The sequence below is a fragment of the Notolepis coatsorum genome (assembly GCF_963971535.1).
Source record: "Notolepis coatsorum genome assembly, chromosome: 9".
In the NCBI taxonomy this organism is placed as follows: Eukaryota; Metazoa; Chordata; class Actinopteri; order Aulopiformes; family Paralepididae; genus Notolepis; species Notolepis coatsorum.
This window is the reverse complement of record NC_140173.1, coordinates 103345047-103371445: the sequence shown is the minus strand read 5'-3', so window position 1 is coordinate 103371445 and position 26399 is coordinate 103345047. Positions and strand designations below refer to the sequence as shown.

Here is a 26399-nt window from a genome sequence, read left to right as displayed (position 1 = left end):
AAACCGAGGAAAACAAAAACAAACCCTGCGAACTTTGGAAATTACTCAACAACCAACTAGGCTGCAGCAAAAAGCTTAAAACCAGATTTACAAACATAAACATAAAGACTCTCATCACAGACAAACTGGATGTGGCCAAATACCTAAACATATTCTTTACAAACATAGCCACAACACTGGTTAACACTTTGGGTGCCGGCCAAAAATCCGGAAAATGACTGTGGGTTGCCAGGATTCCTGGACGATTCTAGCATATCTCATGATCTTAGCGGAGCTATTTCTATATTTTATATTATAACTATGGGGAAATGGTTGGGCTCATTTGAAGACGACAAGTTGATGTACACAATGCAAAAAACCGTTTGTTTCTGCATGTCTTCGTTCGTTCACAATTACAAGTTAAAAAACGTCAACAAAAGATAAAAGTGGAGGTAAATTATTTAGAACAGAAGTTACAGGCACTTTTATGAAAGGTGTGCCGGCGGGGTGATAATAGGTACTGAACGTGTTATAAAGCAATTTAGACTGGGATGGATGGATGGATGGTTTGATTGATTGATTGTTTGACAGATTGTTTTATTGGTTTGATTGATAGAATGTTTTATTGTTTTGTTGATAGTTTGATTCATAGATTGATTTGTTTGATTGATTGATTACTTTGTTGGTCATTTGATTGATAGAATGTTTGATTGTTTTGTTGATAGTTTGATTCATAGATTGATTTGTTTGATTGATTGATTACTTTGTTGGTCATTTGATTGATAGAATGTTTGATTGTTTTGTTGATAGTTTGATTCATAGATTGATTTGTTTGATTGATTGATTACTTTGTTGGTCATTTGATTGATAGAATGTTTGATTGTTTTGTTGATAGTTTGCTTGATAGAATGTTTGATTGTTTTGTTGATAGTTTGATTCATAGATTGATTTGTTTGATTGATTGATTACTTTGTTGGTAATTTGCTTGATAGAATGTTTGATTGTTTTGTTGATAGTTTGATTCATAGATTGATTGGTTTGATTGATTGATTACTTTGTTGGTCATTTGATTGATAGAATGTTTGATTGTTTTGTTGATAGTTTGATTCATAGATTGATTTGTTTGATTGATTGATTACTTTGTTGGTCATTTGATTGATAGAATGTTTGATTGTTTTGTTGATAGTTTGCTTGATAGAATGTTTGATTGTTTTGTTGATAGTTTGATTCATAGATTGATTGGTTTGATTGATTGATTACTTTGTTGGTCATTTGATTGATAGAATGTTTGATTGTTTTGTTGATAGTTTGATTCATAGATTGATTGGTTTGATTGATTGATTACTTTGTTGGTCATTTGATTGATAGAATGTTTGATTGTTTTGTTGATAGTTTGATTCATAGATTGATTTGTTTGATTGATTGATTACTTTGTTGGTCATTTGATTGATAGAATGTTTGATTGTTTTGTTGGTAATTTGCTTGATAGAATGTTTTATTGTTTTGTTGATAGTTTGATTCATAGATTGATTGGTTTGATTGATTGATTACTTTGTTGGTCATTTGATTGATAGAATGTTTGATTGTTTTGTTGATAGTTTGATTCATAGATTGATTTGTTTGATTGATTACTTTGTTGGTCATTTGCTTGATAGAATGTTTGATTGTTTTGTTGATAGTTTGATTCATAGATTGATTTGTTTGATTGATTGATTACTTTGTTGGTCATTTGATTGATATGCCTGGCGCTAATGAACAAGTAAGTTTTATAACTACTGGTGTAGGTCCAGACAACATTATTATAAAATACAGAATACTTTACAATGCAAAAAACTTGAAACTTTGATGCCATGAACATTTTTATTGTAAAATATGTTCAATAAACTGGGTGACAAGTCATCAGTACCAACCATTGTTGCTGTGCATTATATGCTGGTAACATTCACAGTATAGGATTATGGTAATTTACCAAGACAATACCTTATAAAAAGTGAACACTGGAGGATAATCAACCATTGTTTCAGTGCATTTAGGAGTTTGTTGGTAACATTCACAGTATAGGATTATGGTAATTTACCAATACAATACCTTATAAAAAGTGAACACTGGAGGATAATCAACCATTGTTTCAGTGCATTTAGGAGTTTGTTGGTAACATTCACAGTATAGGATTATGGTAATTTACCAAGACAATACCTTATAAAAAGTGAACACTGTGATGATAACCAACCATTGTTTCAGTGCATTTAGGAGTTTGTTGGTAACATTCACAGTATAGGATTATGGTAATTTACCAAGACAATACCTTATAAAAAGTGAACACTGGAGGATAATCAACCATTGTTTCAGTGCATTTAGGAGTTTGTTGGTAACATTCACAGTATAGGATTATGGTAATTTACCAAGACAATACCTTATAAAAAGTGAACACTGGAGGATAATCAACCATTGTTTCAGTGCATTTAGGAGTTTGTTGGTAACATTCACAGTATAGGATTATGGTAATTTACCAATACAATACCTTATAAAAAGTGAACACTGGAGGATAATCAACCATTGTTTCAGTGCATTTAGGAGTTTGTTGGTAACATTCACAGTATAGGATTATGGTAATTTACCAAGACAATACCTTATAAAAAGTGAACACTGGCTGATGATAACCAACCATTGTGTCAGTGCATTTAGGAGTTTGTTGGTAACATTCACAGTATAGGATTATGGTAATTTACAAAGACAATACCTTATAAAAAGTGAACACTGGAGGATAACCAACCATTGTTTCAGTGCATTTAGGAGTTTGTTGGTAACATTCACAGTATAGGATTATGGTAATTTACCAAGACAATACCTTATAAAAAGTGAACACTGGAGGATAATCAACCATTGTTTCAGTGCATTTAGGAGTTTGTTGGTAACATTCACAGTATAGGATTATGGTAATTTACCAAGACAATACCTTATAAAAAGTGAACACTGGAGGATAATCAACCATTGTTTCAGTGCATTTAGGAGTTTGTTGGTAACATTCACAGTATAGGATTATGGTAATTTACCAAGACAATACCTTATAAAAAGTGAACACTGTGATGATAACCAACCATTGTTTCAGTGCATTTAGGAGTTTGTTGGTAACATTCACAGTATAGGATTATGGTAATTTACCAAGACAATACCTTATAAAAAGTGAACACTGTGATGATAACCAACCATTGTTTCAGTGCATTTAGGAGTTTGTTGGTAACATTCACAGTATAGGATTATGGTAATTTACCAAGACAATACCTTATAAAAAGTGAACACTGTGATGATAACCAACCATTGTTTCAGTGCATTTAGGAGTTTGTTGGTAACATTCACAGTATAGGATTATGGTAATTTACCAAGACAATACCTTATAAAAAGTGAACACTGGCTGATGATAACCAACCATTGTGTCAGTGCATTTAGGAGTTTGTTGGTAACATTCACAGTATAGGATTATGGTAATTTACAAAGACAATACCTTATAAAAAGTGAACACTGGAGGATAACCAACCATTGTTTCAGTGCATTTAGAAGTTTGCTGGTAACATTCACGTCACATGAACTACAGGGCATATCTTACTTGGTCTCTCGCATCGATGACTGCATTGTCCATTGATAAATGGATGAAGCGCCAGATGATCTGTGGACCAAAAAATATCCAATACATGCTTCCAAAGTATATAAATAATAGGCCAATGGACTGCATTAGAAAAGTGTGGTATGTTACCTACAGTATATACTTTTTTAAACTGGGTGACTGTCAGCAACCATTGGTTCTGTGCAAACGGTAAAAATGAGGGGGGAAAAAGATAAATAAAAAAAAACTATATACACACACAATGCAAATTATGAATGGAGTCGATACAGCTAGATCGCTAACATAACGTCTCATCTGCAAGTGGTCCAAACATGCCTATGCAATATCGACAACCGTGGCCCAAATACATGTGTTCAACGCATTTGTCTTGTACAGAAAACAGTGCAACTACCCATACACTATACTATACTATACTATACTACAATATACTATACTATACTATACTACACTATACTATACTACACTCAGCTAGCTATACTATGTACCGGTACACATGGTTCTGTCTGTATCACACAATGATGGATTATTTAGAAGTAATCTGTACTTCTGTGTGCCGGATTATTTAGAAGTAGTCTGTACTTCTGTATGACAACTAATAAAGAAACTATTTAGAGAAATCCCTCTTTGTGTGGTACAGAGCGAAGCATTTGTCACGATGCAGGGGGACTTTGCACGATGTGCAAAAATATCTGGTCTCACTCCTGATGCCACGCCTACTGCAGACACGACATTTCCTACACGGTAGCTTTCTCTTCGGGGTGGCTTTGTATGCAACCATTACATGCTTCACAAAGCCACCCACTAATCTGCTCTGCGGGTCCCCCAGTGGGGCCCTAGGGTCGACACGCCCCACCTGCTCAGCCCCTGCCTCCTCCTCATCCCCACCCCCTGCCTCCTCCCCTGCCTCCTCCCCTGCCTCCGCCTCCGCCTCCATCTCCGCTGTCACCCCAGGAATCTTCTTCTCCTTACCGTCTGTGTAGGTCCGCGCCACAGCCCTGGTGAACCGGAAGAGGTTGGAGTAATGCCCTTGTGGGTGCTTTTTTTTGTACAAGACAAACGCGTTGAAGATACATATTTGGATCAGATACATCACAAACTTTTTGGTCCACTTTCCAGTCTTACGTGTAACCGGATAGTACGATATATTTTGATCCAGCTGATCGACGCCGTTCATGAATTTATTGTACTCCAGGATTGATGTTGGCTTGAGCATCTCCACCCTCAGCGCTTTGCCCTTCTTCTGCTTCTTCCACACCATCGCCTTTTCCATAGTGTCCTCGTGGAAGCTGCTGATGGTCTTCACGATTCTCTTATCGCGCCATGCCACGATCAGGACCTCCTTGTTGTTGACCGCAATGCGCTCCCCCACACCGATGTCACGTTTGGTAATGTTCTTGATGATGGCTGGCTCGCCCCGGTGCTTCCTGAGGGTACCACAGACGTCGGTCCTCAACTGTCGGAGCCTGGCTGACATACGTACCGAGTTGTAGAAGTTGTCCATGTAGAGCGTATAGCCGGCCCCAGACAGACGTCCAAGCAGACCGACGACCGTGTCCCCCAGGATCGAGCCTTCCCGACAATATGGCTTAAATGAAAAGCAATATCCTGTGCGTGATTCGCACAGGAAGTAGGACTTGATGCCATAGCGGGTGGGCTTGTTGGGGTTGTAGACCCGGAAGGTCAGGCGGCCTCGCCATGCCATCACCCCCTCGTCAATGGCGAGCTCGCGTTCAGGCTGGTACAGCTCCTTGCACCTCGTGTTTACATGGTCGACTACAGGGCGTACTTTGCACAATTTGTCTCTAACCTCCAGGGAAGTATTGTCCGCAAAGTGGAGGAATCGCCAGATCAATTGGAACCTGTTGCGTGGCATGGTATCAGAGTAGTACGGTGTGTACATCATGTCGTCAGTGGTCCACATCTGGTCCACGCGAGGCTTCCGCAGGACACTGCTAAGGAAATGGAGTCCGAGGAACTTCTTCAGCTCCTTCAATGTGAGGGGCTTCCAAAGCAGTGCCCTGCTACTGGTTAGCGTGGGGTCCAGCCGGGCAATGGACTGCTCAGCGTAGAGGTTGGACTGGGCAACAATAGAGTTCAGAAAAGCATCTGTCAGGAACAGATCCATCCATTTCGCAGGCCGGTAAGATCTGAGTGCCTTGGCGTCCTGGAGCAACCCCGGTTGGGCTGTGAAGGGGATCCTTTGAGGCACCCAGCCCTCACGAGACCAGGCATTCTCCTCTTCCTGACGGATCGCAGCCCTGCTCTTCGCTCCTCCACGACCTGTCAATTATACAAATATACTATAACACCCCTACTGTAGACATTCATATGCCACGTAGTTACAAACTGTGTGAGTGAATGAGTGAGTGTGTGTGGGGTTCAGATGTCAGAGCTGGACGTGGTGTGGGGGTCAGAGGTCAGAGCTGGAAGTGGTGTGCAGAGTGAGGCCAACTTACCGCTCTTAGATGTGCGTTTCCGCCCTGCAACAGGTTCCGGCATGTCCAGACTAGCATCCAGTTCTAGAATCACATGATGTAATACATTACACTAGGGCAACGCATTGTCATTGTATTTACCACCATCACCACCAGACCAGGCCCTGCAGCAGCCAGTCACCACCAGGCCCAGGCCCTGCAGCAGCCAGTCACCACCAGGCCCAGGCCCTGCAGCAGCCAGTCACCACCAGGCCCAGGCTCTAGCAGCAGCCAGTCACCACCAGGCCCAGGCTCTAGCAGCAGCCAGCTACCACCAGGCCCAGGCTCTAGCAGCAGCCAGTCACCACCATGTACAATTACCTGCAGGAGTAGAATGTGATCCTATGTCGTTGCCAGTCTCAGCGTCACTATCTGCAGGGTCTGCGCCAGAATCTGAATTGGATTAAATTCATTCAGTAAGTAAGTCTCACAAAACACAATAGTAATACATTTACACATACATAAATGTAGTTAGTACATACCCAAGCATGTTGGTGTATTGGCCCCGGATTCGGTTTCGGAGTGTTCTGCTGTGTGAACACAAAATAAATCAGCGGCCATCAAAGCATGTACATGTGTGTGTGTTGTAATCAATGGAATTTTACATATGCTACACAACCATGCATTTAAATATAGGCCTCGCCATGTGTCCATGCCATTGTGTATGTGTGTGCTGTAATCAATGGAATTTGCATATAGAGGCCTCACCATGTACTGCGAAGTTCAAAGGTGTTGGAGAGGATGCATGTCTTTTGATCTTGTGTGTGTGTGTGTGTACACACACTGCACACACACACACACACATACACACACACATCAAATGGCATGGGGTGAGGCATCTACACACACACACACACACACATCCATGTAACTAAATGTAGTGGCCTGTACATGCCTACTATATCTTGATTTGAACATGCACAAAACAATATTCACATTGCAACATACCAATTACCACGTCGACCACCACCACCACGTCGTATCATGCCCAGCATGCAACTATTATCACTTACATGATAGCTACACACTTCAAAGAGCCACTTCAAAGGGCGTGCACATGCACACACACACACACACACGCACACAAGACAACCTAACTGTAGCACATGGTAGCGTGGCCTGTACTGCATGCCTACTATATCCTATATCATTCAACTATCGATTTGAACATGCACAAAACAATATTCACATTGCAACATACCAATTACCACGTCGACCACCACCACCACGTCGTATCATGCCCAGCATGCAACTATTATCACTTACATGATAGCTACACACTTCAAAGAGCCACTTCAAAGGGCGTGCACATGCACACACACACACACACACGCACACAAGACAACCTAACTGTAGCACATGGTAGCGTGGCCTGTACTGCATGCCTACTATATCCTATATCATTCAACTATTGATTTGAACATGCACAAAACAATATTCACATTGCAACATACCAATTACCACGTCGACCACCACCACCACGTCGTATCATGCCCAGCATGCAACTATTATCACTTACATGATAGCTACACACTTCAAAGAGCCACTTCAAAGGGCGTGCACATGCACACACACACACACACACACGCACACAAGACAACCTAACTGTAGCACATGGTCGCGTGGCCTGTACTCTACATCCCTACTATATCCTATATCATTCAACTATCGATTTGAACATGCACAAAACAATATTCACATTGCATTAGTAAACATGACGTACCGTTGCCCCGTCGACCACCACCGTGTCCGACTCCCACGTCTGAATCGTGCGATGAATCAGACTCATACCTCCGACCCAAGCCGAGATCATCGTCAGATGATTCCGGAGCTAGAATATAATAAATGCATATCAGCGTTAGGTTTGGCAAACTAACGTTACATAGTCACAGAATAAGCGGTAGGTAAATCATCAAATACACGTTTCACACACACACAATCACATGCATATCGCCGGCGTTGGTTTGTCGAACTAACGTTACATAGACAGTCACAGTATGTAAATCATCAAATACACGTTTCACACACACACACAATCACATGCATATCGCCGTTGGTTTGTCGAACTAACGTTACATAGTCACAGTATGTAAATCATCAAATACACGTTTCACACACACACATATATATATATATATATATAAGACCGTGTAATTACCTGGTGGTTCCCAATCGGCGCTCCCATCAGATTCGTGGGCGGTCGAATCGCTGTCCCCTGACTCGCATGAAGAAGCTATGACCACAGCGGCAGCCTTCCTCTTCCTCGAACTGCGTCGGGTAGAGCCGCTCCCGGTCCCGGGGAGAGACGCGTTACTGGGCCCAGCAACGGTCTCACGGCTCTCTCCGATCGGAGCTACCAAAGACGTTGGTGCTGTTGGTGCTGCTGCTGCTTGAACAACCGCGGGTCCAAACGCCAGCTTCGTCTGAACAAAGCGACCCGCCGCCGGATTGTCCCCTCGCTTTCCTACACTACGTCTCTTCATACTGATCTAAATGAAACTACTAACTGATCAAACTACTATTACTACTACTGAAATATACTACCTAGACTACACACTAATCCCTCGAATAGTACTACTACTTAGCACGACTAAGTACTTTCTAAAGCACAGCTGAAACCTTACAATTAGTCTGATACTACCACTATACTGTATAACACTATAAATATAGACTATAGGCTGATCTCAATTCAAATCTCTCTCTCAATCTCTCTCTCTCTCTCTCTATCGCTCTATCTATCTCTCTCTCTCTCTCTCCTCCAAAACCTCGTAGATTCTGGGATCGCGCTAACGTTTTATACCTGTGGTTACATTGGCCAGGTATGCTGGCCAATCAAATGCCAGATTCATTGTGGGGTACAATATTCCCCCTATTGTGATAGTGTTAGAAAATAGGGGGACACTGCCACCTAGTGAAATTTGAGAGGAAATGCAGTTTCCGGTTAAAATTTTCTTCCAAAAGCTCGGCGGTGAAGTTCAGACGGGGAAAATCGAAAAAAGATGTAAACAGATCAAAGACGCTGTACAGCGTCCTCGGCACCTTGAGCATGGCCGGGAAAGACGCTGTAAAGCGTTTCCCGGCACCCAAAGTGTTAATAAACTACCCTCCCACTCAGGGCATTTTGGGGTAGAACACATAGTAGCATACTACAAAAACCTAGGGGTCCGCAAAGACGACTTCAAACTTGAAATGGTAACAACAGCTGAGGTACTCAAAAAACTGAGCGCCCTCCAACCAAACAAGGCCACTGGCCATGACAATATCCCCTCCAAATTCCTCAGACTCAGCAGCCGCCATCACCCCAGTCATCACACACATAATAAACTAGAGCTCCATAAAACAGGGACACGTACCCAAAGACTTCAAAATTGCGAGAGTAACCCCCCTGCACAAAAGGGCAGCAAATTAGACCCAGGCAACTACCACCGTGTTTCTATTCTTACCTCCATCTCGAAAGTCATGGAAAAAATAGTATACGAACAGGTTGAAAAGTACCTTGCGGAAAAAAATCGAATCTACAAATTCCAATCTGGCTTCAGAACATCCCACTCCACTGACACATGCCTTCTCTATTTGAACGACCACATCAAACAAGAGGTGAACGCGGGCAAATACTGCAGCATGGTCATGCTGGACCTACAAAAGGTTGAAAAGGCCTTCGACACTGTCAATCACTCCATTCTGATTGACAAGCTAAAAGCAATTGGATTTGATAGTCTATCAGTGAGCTGGATGCAATCCTACCTGGAGGGGAGAGAACAGATGGTGGAGGTAAACGGTACCCTACCCCCCCCCCCCTCCCAGTGAGCTGTGGTGTTCCACAAGGAAGCATACTAGGTCCGCTACTGTTCCTAATTTACGCAAATGACATGTCATCAACTTGTGACTGCAACTTGTTCCTGTTCGCGGACGACTCAGCCCTGCTGGTCTCTGACAAGAACAAGTTAACGGTTGAAAAAACCCTCAGCTCGGAACTAGACAAAATCTGCACCTGACTCGCTGATAACAAACTATCATTACACCTGGGTAAAACAGAGTCCATTCTCTTCGGTTCAAATAACAAACTCAGCAAGACCGACGGCTTCTCAGTTACAGTGGGTGACAATATTGTCACAAGGAAAGATGAAATTACATACCTAGGTAGTTCCATCCTAAAGGCAAATCTTTCCTGTGACAAAATGGCATCCAATGTAATAAAAAAAGTCAACCAACAAACTAGATTCTTGTACCGGATCTCCTCTCTGGTAAACAAGAATACCCTGAAGACTCTGGCAGGAGCACTCATTCAAGGGTACTATGACTATGCTTGCACCTCATGGACCAAAGCACCTCAAAGGCGCTAAAAACAAAATTACAAACATCACAAAACAAACTGGTCAGACAGACTACTGCTTGACCTTACTCCTAGAACCCACCTCACCCCTGCCCACTTTGACAACCTAGGATGGCTTAGAGTAGTACAGCAACTTGCAATGGGCCTGGTCTACAAGATACACTATACGACTAAGGTACCCATGTACATGTCAAAATACTTCCCAAAGGTCAGTGAATACCACGACCACAACACCAGAGGAAGCTCAACAAATCATGTTAAAGTTAACCCAGATTCGGCTCAAACAAGGGACTAAACACGTTTCGCAATTATGCCACATCAATGTGGAACGCCCTACCCAAAGCTGTAAAGGAATGTGAATCCCTACCCACATTCAAAACCGCTCTTAAAGAGCACCTACGGGAGGCTGCAATTCTAAACTGGCCACCGTAAATGTCCAAACCCCCCCACCCCCTCCTAATAGACAGTCTCCTCCCCACTGCAATGTATATATTCGCTCCCCGCCGTACATATTTCTCTCCCACCCACCCACCCCCTCCAAATGTACAGTCTCCTCCCCACCGTATGTATATATTCTCTCCCCACCGTATGAATATTTCTCGCCCACCCCCTCCTAATGTACAGTCCCCTCCCCATCATATATACTCTGTCAGGATCTATGGGGAACAGTACTGTATATTTTAATATCGTATATGTCACAAATGTAACAGTACTAAATACCTGTATGTCATGTATGTCCCTATGCCATAAATGGCATGTATGTTGTGTATGTCATAAATGTCACTATGAATTGAAAATGGGGGACCCTGATGTAAACAAGACAAACGTCTCTGACAAGAACAAGTTACAGGTTGAAAAAACCCTCAGCTCAGAACTAGGCAAAATCTGCATATGGCTCGCTGATAACAAACTATCATTACACATGGGCAAAACAGAGTCCATTCTCTTCGGTTCAAATAACAAACTCAGCAAGACCGACGGCTTCTCAGTTACAGTGGGTGACAATATTGTCACGAGGAAAGAAGATATTACCTACCTGGGTTCCATCCTAGAGGCAAATCTTTCCTGTGACAAAATGGCATCCAATGTAATAAAAAAAGTCAACCAACGAACTCGATTCTTGTACCGGATCTCCTCACTGGTAAACAAGAATACCCTGAAGACTCTGGCAGGAGCACTCATTCAAGGGTACTACGACTATGCTTGCACCTCATGGTACCAAAGCACCTCAAAGGCGCTAAAAACAAAATTACAAACATCTCAAAACAAACTGGTCAGACTACTGCTTGACCTTACTCCTAGAACCCACCTCACCCCTGCCCACTTTGACAACTTAGGATGGCTTAGAGTAGACGACAGAGTACAGCAACTTGCAATGGGCCTGGTCTTTAAGATACACTACACGACCAAGGTACCCATGTACATGTCAAAATACTTCCCAAAGGTCAGTGAATACCACGATCACAACACCAGAGGGAGCTCCACAAATCATGTTAAACCCAGATTCGGCTCAAACAAGGGACTAAACACGTTTCGCAATTATGCCACATCAATGTGGAACGCCCTACCCAAAGCTGTAAAGGAATGTGAATCACTACCCACTTTCAAAAACACTCTCAAAAAACACCTACGGGAGACTGCAATTCGAAACTGGCCCCTGTAAATGTCCTAACACAACCCCCTCCAATGTACAGTAAATTACCAAGTATGGTCTTGTCAATATTCCAATGTACAGTTTTGTTTGTACAGTTGTACAGTGTCCCCCACCCACCCCTCCTACCCAACCTACCCCCCCCCCCCCCCCCCCCCACCCAACCACCTCCAATGTACAGTCCCCCCCCCCCCCCCCCCCCCCCCCACCTACCCAATCCAATGTACAGTTTCTATGTCAAATGTATATACTTTTTTTCTGGACTCTTTTTGTATCACAAACAGTACTGTATTTACAAATCTGGTATGTCATAAATATATAGATGTAGCAGTACTGTCTATCTGTATGTCATCATGTATGTCATATATGTTACGATGAATTGAAAATGGGGGACCCTGATGTAAACAAGACGAAAGTCTTTCTCTGGTCTGCATCCCCTTAACAATTGTATGTATTGAGCTGTACTGTACTGTACCCATTCTGCAATCTGTTAATAAAGTTTTCAATCAATCAATCAATTCTCTGGTCTGCATCCCCTTAACAATTGTGTGTATTGAGCCGTACTGTATTGTACCCATTCTGCAATCTGTTAAATACAGTTTTCATTCATTTCATCAATGTCGTATTGACAATGAGCTCTAGACTACTGTACAGACTAACAATGCGGACGAGAATAAGTTGATAAAAGTGATCACATTGATTTTCAAGAATCCGTCCGGTAAATTCATAACCTCACACGTCATCTAGAGACCTAAACAGATCATATCTATGTTGAAAAGGGTCTTCAATATCTGTACCTAAAGATTTCCATATGGAATAGTTATGATAACGTTAACAGTTTAGGCTACTCTCCCTGGCATTATGATACAGTTGTTTAGGCAGCGTGGACCAATAACGTTACTATCAGCTAGTCAAATCATATCAAACAATGTGACGAGACGAATAATAATAATAATAATAATAATAATAGTAGTAGTAGTAACTTAGTAGCAGTACTAGTACTAGTAGTTGCCTTGGATCTATGTATAAGAAAATAGCCTCCTACCGCCATTAGTTTCAAGTTTAGTTTTAGTTACATCTCTCGCGTGAATTAACACCACCCGCGAGATTATGACGTTACTTGGTCAATAACGCGGATCTCTTCCCGTAGGACCCTGACGCTCCTACGGCTACCATGGAAACAAACCACTTGCACTCGAAGAAGCCTGTTTCAATCTCGAAATTATTACTTCGTTGGGATGTAAATCTTAACATTGAATCAATCAACCCTTTAATCGAAGCCACGTGTATTTCCAGTGTTCAAATGTAAAATTAAAGTAAACATTTAAAAAATATTTTATTTGATTAAGATCAGGCAAGATCACCGGCGTCTGCAAATCGGTTGCTCTCAACAACATAACGTGCTGTTGAAATGAAGAAGAGGCTGTATATAGGAAATTAACGGTGAGAATGAATGGCTTCGCCTCTTCCTTTCTGGTAATACTTTTGTAAAGTCATAACGATATATCTCACGACTAGTTCGTCAGCAAGCAAGCTAACTATGCTAACGTTATATTGTATGCTATATCATTGTATGAGCCTCCCTCCCAGTAAATTCAAATGATTAGTCACTTTCAGAACCTGTTCTGTAGGTCCATGTGAAGAAGCGTTCTGCTAATGTAAGGCTGCAGAGAGTTTGAACCATGTCTCGACTGTCCAAGAAATCGCCATCTGTGTGCACGGATTTACCCCTGGACAACCCTGACATCAGTCAGAAGTTAAATGTTCTGAGGCAGCTTCTCAGCTCTTGTTTTGGACCGAGTGGCAGTCTGAAGCATGTCCACAACAACATAGGAGGCCATGTTGTGACCACCTCGTCCTCCTCTGTCCTCCTCCAAGCTGTCTCATCGCCACAGCCTCTTCTCAAGCTCATCACAACCTCTGTCCTCAACCACGTCTCTCGTTTCAGCGACTGTGGCTTGTTCGCTGCCAATCTTTGTTTGGCACTCATCGGTCAAGTGAAGCAGTCTGGCCTCAGGCCCAGTGTGGCCATTGCTGTGCACACGCAGCTACTGGGGATGTGCACCAGGTACCTCCAGCGAGATGACTGCGGCTGTAAGGTGAAGATCGACTTCAGCAGTAGCCACAATCTGATCACGTTAGCTCGTAGTGTTATCTCCAGCAAACCGGCCTGTATGTTGACGAAGAAAGAAGTACGGCATGTCAGCGTGCTGGCAGTGCAGGCTTTCCTGCTCACCGTTCCCTGTGACTGTCCAGGTGAAGTCAGTCTTGGTAGAACGGTGATGGTGCCCGTTGAGGGACATCCTGTACTCGACTCTGCCGTTTTTCCTGGTCTTCTGGTTGAAAGGCCAGATGTCCTTCACCCCCTCGATGTGGAGAACCTCAGGGCTGGCCCGCTGCGACTGGTGCTGTTCAGCGTGTCTCTCTCGGGGGATCTTCCTGATCTGGGCGAGGGGCGTCTGGAGGTGCACCAGGATGCTGCAGACACGGAGGCCCAGGTCCTGGACCGGCTCTTGGAGCTCGGGGAGCAGGCGGTGAAGGATGAGGTTAAGGTCTTCGCGTGCCAGAAGGTCATCCACCCAGTCCTGCAGCATCACCTGAGACACCATGGCATAGTGGTGGTAGAGAGACTAGGGATCTCTCTCATGGAGCCAATCACTCAGCTGACAGGTTGTTGTTGTTGTTGTTGTTTATTTGGATCCACATTAGTTGTTACCAAAGCAAAAACTACTCTTCCTGGGGTCCACATAAAACACACACACTATTACAGACACACACATTCATGTAACTACATGCATACAGACACGCGTTCATATATACCTACACACATATAGACTAGAGACACACATTCATCATTCATATGCCTACATGAATATATACAGTATACCAACACAGACATTCATACAGTACATACTACATACCCACATACATTATACATAAACTAATAATATATCAACAAAAACATGATAATCTGACTCCACTATCTTATTACTGGATCTTTCACCAGCGGCTGCCGATGATTATTACAGACCACTGCAACACTTCCGGTATTCTGAAATCATGGGAGAGAGCGGGGGGAGAAAATGAATGAATGTGGATGAGAGCCTTGCCATTAAGTGGTTGTAGCTAAGGCTGTGGTGGTGCTGGAGACATGATCCAATAGATTTCTATACAGAGTCTCCTGAACACGGAGAGACCAGTCCCATGTCGATCGGCACTTTCGCGGCCAAGCTATAGTAACTTTTTCGCACCTACTCCTGTATCTGCAGATTGCCCACGGAGTCTAGGTTAATCAATCTGCGCATGCGTAGTTCAGGAGTAGGTGCGAAAAAGTGACTAGCTCGGCCGAGAAAGTGCCGATCGACTTGGGACTGGTCTCTCCGTGTTCAGGAGACTCGGGCGTATAAAAGTCATGTCTGCAGCACCCCCACAGCCGTAGCAACAACCACTTAATGTCAAGGCTCTCATCCACATTCATTCATTTTCTCCCCCCCGCTCTCTCCTCCATGAGCTTCCGCATAACGCGGAAGTGCAGTGGTCTATTGGAAGGAAGAACTACACAAACATTCACCCTCACTGACACCCCCCCACTGCGTTACATTAACACACCCTACTGGACTATATACTTGCCCACTGTATTGTTACTTCATTCTAACTAGTGACATAATTGTATAATTGACCACATCTGCCCAGTTGCACAACCCTGGCCTATTCCTATTTTATTTTTACTTATAATTGTACTATATCTATTGTGCTATATTTAATTTAGTTTATATCCCATGTAATTTTATTCAATATATAAATTTTATAAATATATTATTATATTGTGCTTAACTTAGTTCATATATCATTTTATTTTACTCCACCACTTTATTGCATTATCTGTCTGTTAATGTCTGTCCGCTAATGTCGCACCCGTAACGTCCAAAGCAAATTCCTTGTATGTGAAAAGTATACTTGGCAATAAAGACCTTTCTGATTCTGATTCCTGCATTTGACATGAATGTTGATTCTCCTTCACCTGTCAGGAGCTCAGCCTGTGGCCACGTTGCACACCTCCGTCCCCCCCGAGGCCTACGGGCAGGTGAAGAGCCTCAGTGTGAAGAGCTTTGGATCCAAAGAGATGCTGCATCTCCAGCCTGCCGGGGAGACGGTGGTCTGCACCCTGGTCCTCTGCCACAGGAACGAGACCATGCTGAGTGAGTTGAAGGTAAGCTACCCTACGGGAAGACGTTTCAAGTTTTGTTTTATTTGTCACATATCTAACGGTAGTCATATCGTCACCTTAAACTTCGATGCCCGAGGGAGTTTCGAACCCGTGGTCTGCCGCACCACGGATCGACAGCACAGACCACTATACCAAGAGGTGAATTCACTGCTTTGCAACGTGTCTGTGTCTTTTAAGGGTGAGAGTGAGTTTAACCTATAGTACCGCTACTTGCCCCAGTCACTTCACAACATCTGAAGTCCATCATGACTGCGCCTCGCACATCCATTACACATATAAGGTACATGTACATTACAGTGAAATGCTTGGTTCTGTATGAGCCTCCTAGGATTGTGCTTCATACAGTAAGAAAAGTAAAACAAATAAAGACCAAACACTATACAAAACATACAATATGCAGACTGAAGTACAAAATGAGTGCAATGCATGCAAAAATTAGGTGCATGTGAAAAAAGTGAGTGTTTAACGTGTTGCTGCTTTCCCATTAGACAGCTAGGAATGTAACAATACAAACATCTTTTCTATATACGAATTTAGAATTTGAGATCACCATTTGTTACCATTTTCGATTCTTTCTTTATGCATTAAAATGTATTCATACCACAGAGCTCTTATGATAGATTATTTATATTACACAGCTTGGTTTGGCTCAGAAAAGAATGAGAGAAGGAGAATTGTCAAGTTTGAAATGTCTATACACTGTATTGAAATAGTTCCACCCATACAGACAACAGATCTCATTTTAATAGGAGCCAAATGTAACGGGTGAGGTCATGTTTTTCTTTGTTCATCCCAGGGATGGCTTGCTGAGAGCATGGAGCTTCAGCTACACACTCACACACAGTTACACACACTCTGACTTGGGAGCTGCCCAGTACAATCACAGTCTGGACTGTTGACCACTGGGAGCTGCCCAGTACAACCACAGTCTGGACTGTTGGCCATTGAGTAGCACCAGTGGAGCAGTCAAGGGCAAAATGTTCTGGTCTAGAGCAGAGCTTCTTGTGTGTCTAGCATGGGAGTGACCCATATGGCCCATGACCCGCTTTGGTTCTTGACCTCCTCGCCATTTGGCCAGAGTTTGAGGACTTCAGATGAACAAGCTGCTTGAGATTATTGCCCTTCTGTGATGTCACAAGGGGGACACAAGTAATGCATTAGTGTAGATGAATGAATATGCTGTGCTTTTTGGAGTCTGGAACACTGCTTACCTAGTGTACTGCCCAGTTTGTAAAGGTGTTTTACTCTTGGCTGTGGGGCAGCCAGGAAGTGCTTACCTAGTGTACTGCCCAGTTTGTAAAGGTGTTTTACTCTTGGCTGTGAGGCAGCCAGGAAGTGCTTACCTAGTGTACTGCCCAGTTTGTAAAGGTGTTTTACTCTTGGCTGTGAGGCAGCCAGGAAGTGCTTACCTAGTGTACTGCTCAATTTGTAAAGGTGTTTTACTCTTGGCTGTGGGGCAGCCAGGCCGGGAAGGAAATAATAATTATTATTGGTCTGTTGCTACATCCACCAAAAACACGTTCAATACAAGGGAAGAAAGAGGAGCTGGAAGATAAACAATTAAGGATTTAGACTAGTTTCTTTGCAAAAAAACACAACACGCATGTTTCACAAATTCAAGGAAATTGTATAAAAAACATACATTTATGTACGATTTATGTACAAAAGATACATAATGTCACTGTTAAATGTATAAAGGTGTAATGCTGTCAAATAGTGGCCTCTAAGCAAAAGAGCCCCACTTGGTATTGCACTTTACCCTTTTGTTTTGGTCTGACATGTGGGTTGGAGTTTAGTGACTTATTATAATATGAATCTCCTAGGGATGCACCGGAATTTCGGCCACCGAAAGTTTTCGGCCGAAAATGGCAAAAAATTGCCTTTCGGCTTTCGGCCGAAAGAGTTTTTTCACCGAAAATATATCATCGAAACGGAAACAACCTGTAACCTAACGTGTGTTGTTGTGCTGATGTCGCGCTGTCGGGAGTCGCGCTGTTTCTATGTAAACTCTGCGCGCAACGCGTCCAATAAATGTGTCTTTAACATGCTTTTATATCCTTATTTACTATATGCCCGTCGCGGTTAATCACTGAGTGATCTAATATGCATATTATTCAGAGCGAGAGTGGGGGGGGGGGGATTGTGTTTCTCACATTCTGTCGCGCGTCTACTGTGCCAAAGTCAAGAGAGCACATTCATCTGGGGACTAGAAAGGTGCGCTCAGTAGAGCACAGATGTCCGCTGCGGCAGCCAGAGAAAAGATGGAATTAATGTACTGTATGCATGAAGTGCTGAATAAATGTTTTATGGACCCATAATAGTGATTATTTATTATTTAAGTTAAGTTTAGCCATAATCATATATTTTTCCATAATCATAATGTTCCACAACATTGGTAAAAAAAATTCTATTCTATGAATCATTTTCGGCCTTTTCGGCATTCTGTTTTCGGCCAACTGTTTTCTATTTTCGGTATCGGTTTCGGCCAAGAATTTCCCATTCGGTGCATCCCTAGAATCTCCCCAGACCTCTCTATACTCAACCAAAATCCAATCCACAGACATCAAAACAAAAACTGTAAACAAAGTACAGTACCATGTCATTTTTTGCCTAGAGGTTGCTGTTTGATGACATTACAGATTCTTCCTTTAAGAAGCTGTGGTCTGGGACATCTGGATGGTAGCTGTTGTCGGAGGGGAGAGCATCATTTCCCTGCTTCTTCCCACCCAGAGTTCCCCTGCCTGTCCTGGGGTCTGAAGACCCATGGCCCACCCAGGCACACAACCATGGCACGATCCTTGACCCCACCCTCATATCCGTCTACCCTCTCTCTCTGCCTGCTGCGGAAACATTGATCTACGCCTTCATCTCCTCTGTCACTGCCAGCTCACTCCTCTACGGCATCAGTGCTGCTCCATCAATAGACTCCAACTGGTCCAGAACACATCTGTCTGACTTCTAACTCACACCAAATCCTGAAAGAACCTCCAGAAACCAGATCCTGGCACCACATCACCCCAGTCCTGAAAGACCTCCAGAAACCAGATCCTGGCACCACATCACCCCAGTCCTGAAAGACTTCCAGAAACCAGATCCTGGCGCCACATCACCCCAATCCTAAAAGCCCTCCAGTGGCTTCCTGTCTCCCACCAGATCAACTACAACATCCTGGTCTTCACCTACAAAGCCCTTCACCAACTGCCCCCTCCATATATCACCTTCTCTCCACCTACCAACCCTCTCTGTCCCTCAGATCTACCCCAGCCTGCCTTCTCTCTACCCTCAAGTCCAAGCTTCACAGGTCACCTCTGGGCTACATTCATCTTGTATTCCCGGTGTGTCTGTTTCAGCTGGTTTGCCAGAAGACAGCGCATGTGCTGAGGCTGACCCTGAAGGAGCCCTCTGCCCTCCTCGGAGGAGGCTGCTCTGAAACGCACCTGGCTGCTTACATCAGGAACAAGGTCAGTTCACACTCTGAAGTCTTCAGCAAATTGGCAGCACAGAAACTATTCTTATTGATTTTCCACGTATGGTCGGTATTTAAGATAAGATAAGATATTCCTTTATTGATTCTAGGGCTGACCCCTATTAGTCGAATAGTCGACTAATCGATCGAAAGGAGCTGTAGTCGACTGCCAACCTCTTAGTCGAATGCAAAAAATATATATACCGTATATTATAATATATTTTTTAATAAAAAAAAATATATATTTAACATTCTTTCCAAAAGAAAAGAGGCATAGAAGTGTGGTTAACGCTAATGGCACGCATACCAATCAATCAATCAAATTTATTTGTATAGCACGTTTAAACATGACGCTTGTCAACCAAAGTGCTTCACATAGCTAAGCTAAGTACAAAGAAAAGTATAAAATAAACAGAAAAATTTAATAAAATCAACGGATAGACAAAGGAAAAACAGAACAACACGTCAAGTACGGCAAGAGTCAAAGTGAGTCAGGGAAGGCCAGGCGATATAGGTGGGTTTTGAGTTTTGATTTAAAAGACTCGGTGGAGGGGGCAGATTTAATGGACATGGGGATGCTGTTCCAGAGGTCAGGGGCTGCGACCGCAAAAGCACGTCCCCCCATAGACTTGAAGTTAGACCTACGGGTGGTTAGGATACCCTTATCAGCCGATCTGAGGGCCCTGGCGTTGGTATAGGGGGTGAGGAGGTCTGCTAGGTAAGCAGGGGTCTTACCATTTAGGGCTTTATAAACCAGAGGCTAACTGCCTAAGAAAACAGGCACAGAGGCACTGAAAGAGGATTTCACTCATCTCACACACTAGACTAGACAAATATCAAGATGTATCCATCAGTGGACCAATTGCATGCTTTTGCAGAGGACAAGAAGCCTTCCGTTGACTCCTTCAGACATTAAGCACCCCCACAGCCCAAATGGAATGATAAAAAAAAGTATAATTATACTTTATTTTTATTTTTTTTCATAGTCGACTAATAGTCGACTATCGGCTAATTTCGGTCAATCAAAGTCGACTATCCAAATCCTTAGTCGGGGACAGCCCTAATTGATTCCCTTGGGTAAATTCAGGCATCATAGCAGCATGGGGGAGGCGAGGTACAAGTAGTAAAAAGCAGTGTAAACAATATAACAAATCAATATAATTAACATAATTATATCTGGACATGTGCATATGGGCAACAAGGTGCGAGAAGTCATAACATGCGCAACGTGTAATCTAACTAGTGCGCAATGAATCATGTTCAAAATATAAATAATATAATCTTAAACCACTATTCGTGATTCTGCCTAGAGCCAGGACTCGACAGTGCGCGCTTCGCTCGCATTTTATAACTTCTGTGTTTCACTTCAACTCCAGCTGTAAGGGAGGGGCTGAGCCCCCACCTTCAATTTTACAAGCTATGATAGCTCTTCAGCCCTGAGGAGCAATGGGTCCAATGTGTCTAACATGCTTTACATCCTTGCCATACCTGTATGCTCATGTTGCGCTAAAAACCCTAACTAACATTAGCTGCTAACGCTGGAAAGAGTTCCAATAATGAGAAAAGGGGGGGTGTATCTCCTGATTCATTAGTCATGCAGTCATGAAGCTGGTTTCCAGAGATGCGGCTACTCATGCATAACAACCTTGCCATGAGGACCTTTAGTTTGCCTTATTGGAATTTCTGCCATCTTGAATTACTGGAAAAGCCTTTTTTCCCCTGCTCCCCCTAGCCTGTTCACATGGCTCTTCAAATTTTTTTTTGCATGGTAAACAGGAAATTACTTGTTACTTGTGAACGCACTGTCCGATCTCCACCAAATTTATCAAATGTTTGTCTTACAATATCAAGGAGGCCTGTGAAGTTCTGAGTCATCTGGCCTCATGGTGGCGCTATTCTCATGAAACTAAGAGAACATGAACTACTCCTCAACAACTCTGATTAGGGGTGTTCTCAGTTCTGAAACAGAAAATATACTGTATATATGGGTGCTTTCGATGTCAGCTATACCGTCTCTCCAAAGTAGTCTATGGAGCATCTTCACACTTTAAAAGAACATGCCAACATTTTGGGAAATTAGCTTAACGTCTTCTCCAGACAGAGACAAGAAAATAGATGCCAGTTTCCTCTCTGTGCATTCAGTAGAAAACTATCTGGCTGCATGTTAGCCTAGCTTAGCACAATGAATGGAAGCGGACATGACCGGTTAGCCTTCGGGAGAGGTGTTGGTTGGACAATGCCTAGGCTAAATGTTGGCATGTTCCTTTAAGATAAAATACACCTTTTATTGATCCCCTTGGAGAAATTTGGGCATCATAGCAGGGGGGGGGGGGGGGTACAGGTATTGGCAGGGTACTAGAAGAAAGACATAAATATAGGCAATACAATTTAAATCTGAATATAAAAATAAACGGTGTAAACAAAGGTGCAGATGAGGGTCTGTATGCCCCATCGGTTATAATATACATTACAATAAATATAGGCAATAAATACACATTTAAAAAAGTTATCTATCTGAATATATACTATGAGTAAAAGTTTATGAGTTTTCACTAATCTCTTAGACTATAGTAATGTATGAATTATTAATTCAGAATCAGAAAGGTCTTTATTGCCAAGGAGTTTACACATGCAAGGAATTTGATTTGGTTTGGTGCGACATTACGGTAGAATAAAATAAAAGGTAGAATAAAATAAAATGGAAATATAAACTAAATTAAATTAGAAGCACAATAGAATAGAATATAATTATAAAATAGGCCAGGGCTGTACAATTGTGCACGATGTGGTAGAGTATAAACACTAATTTGAATAAAAATAACAATACAGTGGGATGGAATGGTTACCAGGGCTGAGTGTGCAATTGATGTGCAAAAAGTGCAAAAACAAATGTGCAAAAAGAATGAACAGTGAAGTATGAACGAGTATGAAGTTTTGATTGTATATACAAAATATGTTCATTATGTTCATCCCAGTTCTGTATGCCCCATCGGTTATAATATACATTACAATAAATATAGGCAATAAATAAATGGAATCTGAATATATATGAGTACGAGTAAATTGTATACACAAGGTTTTTTAATATGGTTGAGTTTTCACTAATATTCTATAGTGTTTTAGACTATAGTAATAACATGTATGAATTATTAAATTAATTTTCCTTCAACCCAGCTGATGCTCTGTGTTCCTCCCAGCTGATGCTATGTGTTCCTTCCAGCTGATGCTCTGTGTTCCTCCCTTTCCTCCCTGCTGATGCTTTGTGTTCCTCCCAGCTGATGATCTGTGTTCCTCCCAGCTGATGCTCTGTGTTCCTCCCTGTCCTCCCTGCTGATGCTCTGTGTTCCTCCCAGCTGATGATCTGTGTTCCTCCCAGCTGATGCTCTGTGTTCCTCCCAGGGTGTGGCTGGAGCCCCAGAGGAGGCTGCCGCTCTGGGCTGCTCCCCGACAGACTACCTGCGTGCCGTGGAGGTGTTCTGCCTCTCCCTGCAGGCTGTGGCCCGCGGCCTGGAGCACCACGGAGGAGACTCACTCCTGGACCTGACTCACGGCCACCACCGCACGGTCCCCGCGGACGAGGAGCCCAGGCCGGGTCCCTGCCGCTGTGGGCTAGTGGAGGGCCGGCCCGCTCACGGCTGGACCTTCCTGAACACTCTGTACCCAGAGTTCTCTCCCGCCCCGCTGTCCCGCTGCGCCACTTTGCACCCGCTGGTCCTAGACTCCTTCACAGCCAAGCTCAACGCTCTGCAGGTCGCCGTGGAAACGGCTAATCTCGTGCTGGATGTTAGATATGTGATTCAAGATGTGAACTAGCTCGGGGCGGCTGGGTAGCACCCTCCTACCACCGCAGAGACCCTGGGTTCAAATCCAGGTCTCGGCGGTACCTCCGGCTTGGTCAGTTGTCCTTACGAACACAATTGTCAGTGTTCGCAGGTGGGAAGCCTGGTACGAGTCCTCCTGGTTATTGCCAACAGCGACTCCTACTGGTCGGTCGGGGCGCCTGTTCAGCAGGGAGGGGATCTGGGGGAGATGGCGTGAACCTCTGCATGCGTTACGGTCTCCCAGTGAAACTCCTCTGTCAGGTGAAGAGAAGCGGCTGGCGACTCCACATGTAGGAGGAGGGTGGCATGTGGTCTACAGCAGTGGTTCCCAAAGGGGGGGTCGCCAGATGATTTAAAAAAAATTATAAAAAAGACATTTCCAAAAAAAGTAAATATATATATCTTTTTTTATGCAGCCAGGCCACTGAACTTAGAAGCAGGCCAGGCCAGTGTTTCTAGTTGCAGCGGTGCAATAGTTAGATAACCTAGGTGGGGAACAACCAGGAGATAACTGCAACTCACACAAGTTGGAGAACTATCTCTCTCTCTCTCTCTTGCTCACACACACAAAGGGAGCCGCATGTGATTGGTGGAGGCGGGACCCTTACAAAAAACTGAAAATCCATCAAAATCAGTGTTGTTGTTGCTACTCATTGACACATGCTAGCCTGTAATAATCCCCCCCAGAAAAATCTACTTTGCATTTGATATATTGCAAATATATGCCATCACACACTGGCATTTAAAGGGTTAGAATTATAAAATGAATATGTGGTGTTATGATCAGGGCTGAAGTTGAATAAAAGATTTATGAAAGAAAAAGTGGTAAATTATTTCAACATATAGTAATATCTTTATGGCGTTTTTGAAGAGGACAATTTAGTAATTTTTTTTCAATCTGACATTACAAAAAAACAGAAAATCCATCAAAATCAGTGTTGTTGCTAATCATACATAATGCTAGCCTGTTTTTTTTTTTTTTTTTTTTTTTTTTTTTTTTAACCCTCCTTTTTCCGATTTTTCTCCCATCCCACTGTTAGTTGTTTGTTGCGCACTCCCCCCTACTGTTTGTCCGGGAGGCCGGAGACTGTCACATGCTTTCCTCCGACGCATGTGCAGCCAGCCGGAAGCCAGCCTGGCAGCGCAGATTCTCACCGGGAGAGTGTAACGTGTGGAAGGTCACACTACCTCCCTCCAGATCCTACCCTCGCTGTGCAGGCGCCCCGACCGAACTGTAGGGGTCGCTGTCCACAACGCCCAGGACCCATCCATCAGCTTTCCCACCCCTAACACCTGATCAGGTGCTTGGTGAAGGAGAACCTCTCTTTTGCATGGCCCAAGATAGTGTCACAAACCTAAAAAATTAATACACTGGTTTAATACAATATGGAGATGAATACAAGTGTGGGAGAATCCTCCTGGATCAAATCAATGTAGACAGTCAGGTACACTTGATAAACACAGGTCTATGTGGACTATTGATATTGTAATTTGTAAGGTTGACTTGTGCAAGTAACAGGCTCATCATCTCCTGTCGTCAACAAGAAGACAAAAGATATGTTCCCGTGAAGGGGGGTGGAGTGTTTTGGGGTAGTTGGACTAGTACTATTGTAATTTGTAAGGTTGACTTGTGTAAGTAACAGGCTCATCATCTCCTGTCGTCAACAAGAAGACACAAGTCAACATTACAAATTACAATATCAATCTGCCATCGGTGTGAATGATGAAATGTGAGGAACAAATTGTATAAATGCACCATTTACCAATATCAATATACAGTCAACTCCAGAATTATTGGCAATATAAAATAATTAAAAACATTATTTTATAAAAGACCCAACACCATACATTCTATCTCACTGTAGCTATCCTCTGCAGTTCATCTGGGCCCATCTGAGTTCGCCGTTTCTTGCCCGGCGGCTGCTGCTGCTGAGATATCCATTCTCCACAGAGAGTAGTGAGGGAATCTCTGAACAGAACAGAAGAGAAAAGTTAAGCTTTAGTTGCCAGGTAAAATAACATGACATTGTACATGGTAAAGTTACAAAACAAAACAGTGTATGAAATCAGGTTATGAACGGAGGGTGGAGATTTTAATTTACCTGATCTTTTGCACGTCGTCTGAACTTCTGTATGATTCCCTGGACAAAGACTGTCGATGGCGCGCTTCTGGAGCTGGTTGTAAAGGATGTCCACATGAGGTATGATGTGATGGAACAGTTCCAGGAAGAAGATACACTTATCCTCCAGTAGTCTCACAAACCCTCCATCTTCTCGGATAGTAGCAGGATCAAACGTGCCTGAGTCTCTGATGATTTCAAAACTGGAGGAGGCCATCTTTGTACTCAAACACAGTGTTCACAGTACGGCTGTGGAAGTTCCATCTCACTGTGCTTGCTCTTGGGAGTCTGTGTGCTACCACTCTATCAAGCACATTGGTTCTCTTGGGAGATCTTGCAAAAAATACAGTGAAGCCAGCCAGGTCAGAGAAGAACTGTGTGACTCTGGAGATGTGAGATGTCACCTGCTGCATGATGAGGTTAAGTTGGTGAGCATAGCAGTGGACATAGTGTGCATTCACATAGACATCTTGAACCTTCTTCTGCACACCACCTGTGGCTCCTCTCATGACACTTGCACCATCATATGCCTGGGAAATGAGCTTGCTCTTCTGGTCATCAGGGAGAATGGAGCTCAACCTATTCAGAAGGTCTGTGGCTATGGAATCAGCTGTGGCACTCTGGAGAGGTATAAACTCAAAAAACCTCTCTTGCACAATGTGGGCTTTATCAATATATCTGATCACAAGCACCAGTTGACATTCA

General features: G+C 43.2%; 1 protein-coding gene across 1 annotated transcript; it reads left to right on the top strand.

Annotated features, from left to right (window-relative positions):
- Nucleotides 1-13658: 13658 nt before the first annotated feature.
- On the top strand, nucleotides 13659-24471 carry mkks (MKKS centrosomal shuttling protein). The gene is made up of 4 exons (XM_084321075.1): nucleotides 13659-14729; nucleotides 16088-16269; nucleotides 19638-19748; nucleotides 23153-24471. Exons 1-4 carry the CDS (start codon nucleotides 13742-13744, stop codon nucleotides 23564-23566), a joined length of 1695 nt encoding a protein of 564 aa, XP_084177201.1. The 5' UTR covers nucleotides 13659-13741; the 3' UTR covers nucleotides 23567-24471.
- Nucleotides 24472-26399: the final 1928 nt, after the last annotated feature.

Coding starts and splice junctions, on each gene's coding strand:
- mkks (XM_084321075.1), top strand. CDS start 13,742: ATGTCTCGACTGTCCAAGAAATCGCCATCTGTGTGCACGGATTTACCC. Junction 14,730..16,087: donor GCCAATCACTCAGCTGACAG/GTTGTTGTTGTT, acceptor TTCACCTGTCAG/GAGCTCAGCCTGTGGCCACG. Junction 16,270..19,637: donor CCATGCTGAGTGAGTTGAAG/GTAAGCTACCCT, acceptor TGTCTGTTTCAG/CTGGTTTGCCAGAAGACAGC.